The sequence below is a fragment of the Camellia sinensis genome, chromosome 9 (assembly GCF_055761805.1).
Source record: "Camellia sinensis isolate YWXY chromosome 9, ASM5576180v1, whole genome shotgun sequence".
NCBI classification, from domain to species: Eukaryota; Viridiplantae; Streptophyta; class Magnoliopsida; order Ericales; family Theaceae; genus Camellia; species Camellia sinensis.
This window is the reverse complement of record NC_138969.1, coordinates 78353929-78361005: the sequence shown is the minus strand read 5'-3', so window position 1 is coordinate 78361005 and position 7077 is coordinate 78353929. Positions and strand designations below refer to the sequence as shown.

Sequence of the window (7077 nt, the reverse complement as noted above, 5' to 3'; positions counted from 1 at the left end):
TTGTGTGTAACCATAGTCTATGAGAGAAATTGAAAAGAGTGCTGCAGTAATTATGAGAGAAGTTAAAAGGGATTATGGTTTGGGAGAAGTTAATAAATGTTGAGGTTGAATTAGGAAAAACAATAAAATCCCTCTCATACAAATAATTATAGATACAATCCATATAGTAACCTTTTCAACTTCTCACATACATTATAATTAGTGATAAAATTATTAAATTATTTTTATAAATAATTTTAAAAAATATAATTTATATATTAAAAAACATTTAAAATAAATATAAATATTTATAATTATCCGGTGCAATTTTATTATGCAAAACAACGTTGTTTCATGCTGTAAGTGAGAAGCTTTTGTTTTTCCGAATTAGTTCCTATTTTGCAGGCCCCCACCCCCCTCCGCGTCTCCGCTGCTCCTTTCCCCTCCTTCTCTCACTACCGGTCCTCCTCGCGTTCGCCAATAACTGGAGCACCTCATCCTCCTCTGCCATCGCCACTATTTGCTCTCACTCCTATCGTACTGCCCATCGCTCTCCGTTAGTACACTGTCTCATCGCCACCGTCACTCACCGTCGCTCACCGTCTCAAGCCCATTGATTTTGATTTAGGTCTCTCTCTCCGTCTCCCTCCCTTCTTGTATTTCCCCATTTTGATTTAAGTATTTCTTCCTATTACATGTTTCGCCTTCCAACTGTTTGATGCAATGGCCGAATCAAAAAATTATCTCTGTCTTTGCTCATCTTCTTCTTTTACTTCTTCTGTTGTATTCTGAAGTCACAATAGTGAAAATGCAGTGTACTGGGCAAATCGTGCAATTGCTCAATATCTGATTTTTTTATTTTTATTTTTGTCAATATCTGACTATTTTTTGTTCTCGTGTTTGGACTTGTCAAAAATGATTTTGCCTTGTACATGATTCTGTGGCAATGTGAAATCATACATCTGAATGGGATCTTAGATAGGACATGTAAATTTTTTGTTCATCTTTTTCACCATCATGAATTATCAAAATTATTAAAACGACTAGGAGTAATAAGTAATAATGCAAGGAATGCAATGCTTGCAGGTGATTGTTGCATCTGATGGGATTACTTTGGACTCAAAATAGGCCGAAAACACTTGGTGTAACGGAAAAAGAAAAGGAAACATTAATAAATTTCCTCTTATTATAGCAAGAGACCTTTTCTATGGTGATTGTGAGTGATGTTTTCAACAATAATTGTCCTTATTTGAAACCCTTAATTCTGTCTGCATGTTGCCACGGTTAATGAAAAACCTTTCATTTTAATCCAATCATTAGCCACCCAGCAATTTGAAACTAAAACAAACCTTAGTATCCTTCTTATCTTTTTGTCACTTGTTTTTCTGCTTTTTGACAAATGGACACTTTATGTATTTGCTGATGTCCATCTTTTGTCTTTTTGGAATAAATATATGCAAGTACTCGTAAATTCCTTTTGCAGTGTACTAATGGATATTTCACTCATTAACCTAGGTCAAGAAAATCTGTCTAAATGATCCTAATGCTACTAACAAATTGAAGGAATTGCAGAAAGCTGTAATGAAGCTCAAATTTGAAGAAGCAATTGCTGTACCTGAGTCTAAAAGGCGTTCAATAGTTGATTCTTTTGATTTCCATTCTATAGGTATTGTTTGTCTTGTGATTTTTCCTCAACTTTATAAAATATATATATATATATATATATTTAACCCTTGTATTTTGTTTACTTTATTTGTACATTTTGTGTACAACATGGACATTGAGTTTTTCCTTTTTCCCCCCTTCAAAATCAGCAAAGCTAGAACTCCAGCAAATCAGGTAAACAAATTTGTGTTGTTGGGCTAAACTTGTCATTGGAAAAAGTTTACATAATGTCAAAAAAAAAGGGAAACACAAATTGGTGTTCTCCCTTTATAGATTAGTATAGATAAACTTTTGTTGCTGATTAAAAAAGCTGCCTGTATTTTAGGAAAAAGGAAAAGGAAAGGAGAAAATAAAACATGATAATATAAGTAGTTACTTTTATTGCCTTGAAATTAATTATGTTCTTTGTAACTAGAGAGGTGGAGCCACAGTATGATGGTGCAAGAATAGAGAGAGATGTTGTAACTTTAAATTTTGTGAAGAAAATGATGGATGACTTTAAGAATCAGAAGTTCTTACACAAACGGTATGTATAAAATTCAACAGTAATGGTGTTATTGTTCTGATTATTGACTTGTTACTGTAATTTATCAAAAATAAAAAATAAAAATAAATTTATTGACTTTTTACTATTTTGTTGTTTTCTCTGTAAATATTTGTGTTCATGTGATAGATATGCCTTCTAGATTGTCTTACAAACAAGAGAAATGCTGTGCGCAGTGCTGTCTCTTGTTGATATAAATATTCCAAATGGAAAGCATTTCACTGTTTGTGGTGATGTACATGGTCAGGTAATTATTTTACTCTGATGTCCTTATAGTGGTAGATTAAGTGCAAAATATAGCTTTTCAATGTAACTTTTGTTAGCTCTTGACCCATATTAGGTCCTCATTTATGGTTTCATTATAATTTTTCTTTGTTGTGGCTGTGTAATAGCGGCTTGCCATTTAGTTTGTGGCGTTGAAGATATGTGCTTATGATAGCAAGTTAAACATGTACATTGACAATCAAAATTATTTTAGACGGATGAAACCGAGGCCTCGTTTGTTTTAGGTTATAAGGAGGGTATTGGGACTAGTAATACCAAGGTATTACTAATGCCCTTGTTTGTTTGCAGAGATAGCCTTGGGACTATTAGTCCCTTGGTATTACTAATACCTTTGGAAGGGGGATTGATAAGGAGGAGGTAGAGATGGTATTAAAAAATAGTGAGGGGATTAGAAATTTTTTTATTTTTTATATATTGGGAATTTTTTTTTAAATATAATGTTTACTTTTTTATATATTTTTATTTTTTTTATTATTTTATATAAAAATAATTTAACAATTTCTCATTATTAATCCCCTCACTAACAATCCCTTCACTATTAATTCCCTCCATTCTATCTCTCAAAACAAACGGGGGCCAAAGGTACATGTCTTTTATGGACATGCGAGAGCAGATTGGCTTGTTGATGCAAAGCATGCACCGGGTGGGAAAGTGAGAATTTTTGGAATTTTACATAGGGTTTACTCGAGTCCTTGGGTAATAAGGTGTTAGGTTGATTCAAGTTCTGTTTTGCTGTCATTTTAGGTTGACTCTGGTCATGTTTTATATCTTAGTTGTCAAAGGTATAATGGTAATTTCTGGATTTATCGGACATGGGTGTGGTAACAGTGGTATATGGTTCTTATTTTAGGTATATTCATGTTATTAGGTTGTTGTATGTGTTTCTAAGTATGAAATGGTTGAATTGTCAATGATTCTTATTTTGGAAATCTATTTCTCATAGAAATGGGAATAGACCAATAAATATTTATTTACTCATTTAACTCAAAGCGTTGGCCTTTAGGAAATTTGAGATTCTGTCATGTGATGTATTAGCCCAGGGTGAAGCATGGGAAATCTACTTAACATTTTCTTTTTTTATTTTCTTCTTCAGTTTTTTATGCATATACTTAAATGACAATAGAGTATTGAAACCTAGCAACACATACCTCAATAATAATGACAAAAATAATATGCAACTTTACTTTTCACAAGTTACTAGTTGCAGCCCCTTGACAATCATTTTTAACTCTCAAAACATGCCATATTAAGCTTAATCAACCCAAATGCTTTTCCTTACATTTTCCTGTCAAGAATTTCAAAAACAAATAACCAAGGATATTCCACCTAATTTAAATCTGCATTCACTCTTTTAAATGAATATTTCAAATGAATATCCATTCTGGTCTCCATATGCTTGCTGGTTAGAGTAAATTAGCACAGCAAGATTGTGTAAATTTTATGAAGCCTAACTAGATTACTAATGCAATTAAATTTCCTTCCAACCTATTTTGAGACTAGGAACTACATACATTCATTTAAGTTAATTGAAAAAAAGTTAAAAATAATCCGACTTAGTCAAAAAATGGTGTTGTAAATAGGACATGGCGTTGTAGGGTATACGTAAATAGGATAAACGGTATGTAAATAGGACACGGTCTTGTAGTTGCCATAAATGGAAAAATACTTATAATTATGTAGAATGATTATATGTAAAATATTACTGGTTGCCTAATATATGCATTCAAGTTTTCCAAATTTTTATTTCGTATATATTTGAGTATGCAAAACTAATGATTAATTTGAAAAGATTAATTAAGTTCGAGTTTTATATGTTTTTTTTTTATATATATAATTTTAAAATGCCAATATTTAGTCAATACTAATGATTAATTTTATTTTTGCAAATGATTTTTTACGTAGAATTGTGGATATGACTTTTTTTGACAAATACAGAAGGACATTGTTTTTATACCTCCGTCCTTATAATGGTTTGTACAAATTATTTTTTTGGCGTGGTAAATATCTAAAATTTAGTATGGTACAAATTAGAAATTAGTAGAAATTAGTTTTGGGGTGGCATAGATTATCTTTTTGGTGTGGTACAGATTTCCTTTTGGATATTAAATTTGGTTAATCCTCTATTATGTATGGAACTAAATTTTTGGGGTTTTTCCTTCTATTGCTTGAGTATGATCTGTTACAGCTATAACTTTTGTATAATCTTCATGTTAAATATAATTAAATTTAGGTGAATGCTTTTCTTTGAACATTTATTAGTTATACTGTGTTTTTCTTTGAGTGTTTTGGCCTCAGGTTTTGTGTATCTTGTAATCGAATTTGATCTTAAGGTGACTTTTCTCAAGGAATTGACGAGCAGGTATCTTCTACACATTGACATATATATATATATATATATAGATAGATACACACATGTACACAATCACACATGTGAATAAGGTTAAGGGTGAGCCTACTGAAAACCCATAATGGTCTTAAAAGATTGAGAGTGAACCTATTGGAAAACTTAGATATGTTATATTTGTTGTATGGGTTGTTGGTGGAGGTTGCGGGTGAACCTACTGAAAACCCATGTATATTGTTTTATTTATTGTAGCGTTATTGAAAACCCATCTATGTTAAATGGAAATGCAACATCAAGAAAAAAGAAAAAGAAACATAACCAATTAAATATCTAATAATATATGCATGGATATGTTAGTATTTGCCCTTAAAAACCAATTTATTGACTTTATTAATTGATTATATAAATTACTTGGTATTTTATTTTACATTTTGTATGTCGTTATTCGTAATGTTATATTTAATGTTACATATGATGTGAACATAAGGTCCCTTGGATAACATTGTAGAAAAACATGCTAATGGTTAATGAACCAAAAGTTGGGAGTTATGATTTTTCGGTGTCTTGTAGACCCAATTAATGTTCTAGGCTATGGGTGTTGATTTGGGCGTCGCATTACTATGGCCTACACCTGTTTTGCTGCTATATGATAGAATGATTAACTCCATCATTGAGGTAGTGACCTTAGGCAAATAGGTAGGTGTTATGCAATAAGTACATGCATTGAACATGATCGGTTTTGAGAACACCTATGGAATGATCACTGTCAGTTTAAAAAGTAGTTTCATTACAATACACTTATTTTCCTTTGACCTGAGGGGCTTGTATAAATTAATTAACTATTCATTTAACTTTGATATTGTTAATCGGTGACGCCGAACTAAAGGCTATACACGGACATGTTGGGTTATATGAGTGGTAATTGATTTATATGGGTGCTTAACATGGAATCCATTATTCTCAAAGTAAGAAAGTATATTTAAGCAATTTTTCCTGTTAACGTTGGACCAAAAGAAAACCAGCCGGTTACTTTTTCATAAAAATATTTTTATACATATATAATTACAAAAATACTATTTTTAAAAATGCTTTTGGGGTCCAATTAGCAGAAGGAAAAATTTAAAATTCGGTTACATGAGTTAGGGTTTTTTATGATGATAAATTTGTTCATACCTAGTAGCTCATGTGAAATATATTTTGGTGGAAGGAAGTTTGTGACTAATTGTGAGAAAGGGTTTCACTTGTAATTCTCTACTTTTAGGAGTTTAATTGTAATGCGTTGATGGACATTATTGCAATTAGTGGAAGTTCTATATTATCTATTTAAAAGATAATTAATAAGAAATTGGATAAGTTGTATCTTGTATATTTAAGATAAAAGATACATCTTTTTTTTTATCCCTACAAGTAAAAGATAGAGATCCCTAAGGATTCCATCTACACGCAAACTCTATCATGTGTTGTGTATATATATGTGATGTATTTGATACAAAAATTGGCCATTAGAATTTTTAAGGTCTGTAAAAAAATACACAAAAATAAAAGCAAGAGAGTGCAAGGTGAATTACTTTGGAGGCGAGACACTTGGATCACTTTGTGAGGTATTATCAAACGCTTGGATTGAGGTATTTTAGATTGTGTAATCAGGTGGTATTTCTTTGAAAAATTGTTTTTCAAAATAAATTATTTTTCCACAAACTTTCAAGATATAGGATAGGACTCTCGGTTTGAAAACTATGTAGAAAAATACAGGCTATGTTTGGAGCAGCTCTGGAAACATGATTCTAGAGCTGTTTTCAATGTTATTGTTTGGTTAAAATTTTAAAAATTAATTCCAATACAACATTTCAAAACTCATTTAAGCTTTTGTTTGGAGAAACGAGTTTGTTTTTTTGAATTTTGGATTTTGAATTTTAAAAAGCGCGACTTGGGTCAACTTGGTCATCCTTTTGGACGCCCGGTCGATTGATCAAAGAGCAGTGTGTATTTTTATTTTTATTTTTATTTTTGCAATTTTTGCCTAATTCTTTTCGGGTTTTCGTGTTGAAACTAAGCTTGCAAATAGCATTAGTAGCTGGAATTCTCACTCCCCAAACCCCACAATTCAGGACCGGTACGATTCGGTTTATAAAGCCATTTGAAACAAGAACTTCGGAGATCAATGGACATGAGACTAAGTTTCTCAATAGTTCTACAGCGACTTCAAGACTCTGAGGAGTCGGAGCAGAGTCCTAGAAATTCTTCAGGCTCTCAATTCCAC

The 7077-nt window shown here is 31.7% G+C and overlaps 1 protein-coding gene across 3 annotated transcripts; it reads left to right on the top strand.

Moving 5' to 3' along the window:
- Positions 1–380: 380 nt before the first annotated feature.
- Positions 381–5924, top strand: LOC114323186 (serine/threonine-protein phosphatase 5-like). Of its 3 annotated transcripts, none has more exons than XM_082888672.1 (6): positions 381–607; positions 1552–1645; positions 1794–1818; positions 2060–2170; positions 2365–2435; positions 4769–5924. In XM_082888672.1, exons 2-5 carry the CDS (start codon positions 1561–1563, stop codon positions 2378–2380), a joined length of 237 nt encoding a protein of 78 aa, XP_082744798.1. In that variant the 5' UTR covers positions 381–607; positions 1552–1560; the 3' UTR covers positions 2381–2435; positions 4769–5924. The 3 variants fall into 3 exon arrangements, with proteins under 3 accessions (XP_082744798.1, XP_082744800.1, XP_082744799.1); XM_082888674.1 differs by having other exon boundaries at positions 2318–2435; XM_082888673.1 differs by having other exon boundaries at positions 1066–1645.
- Positions 5925–7077: the final 1153 nt, after the last annotated feature.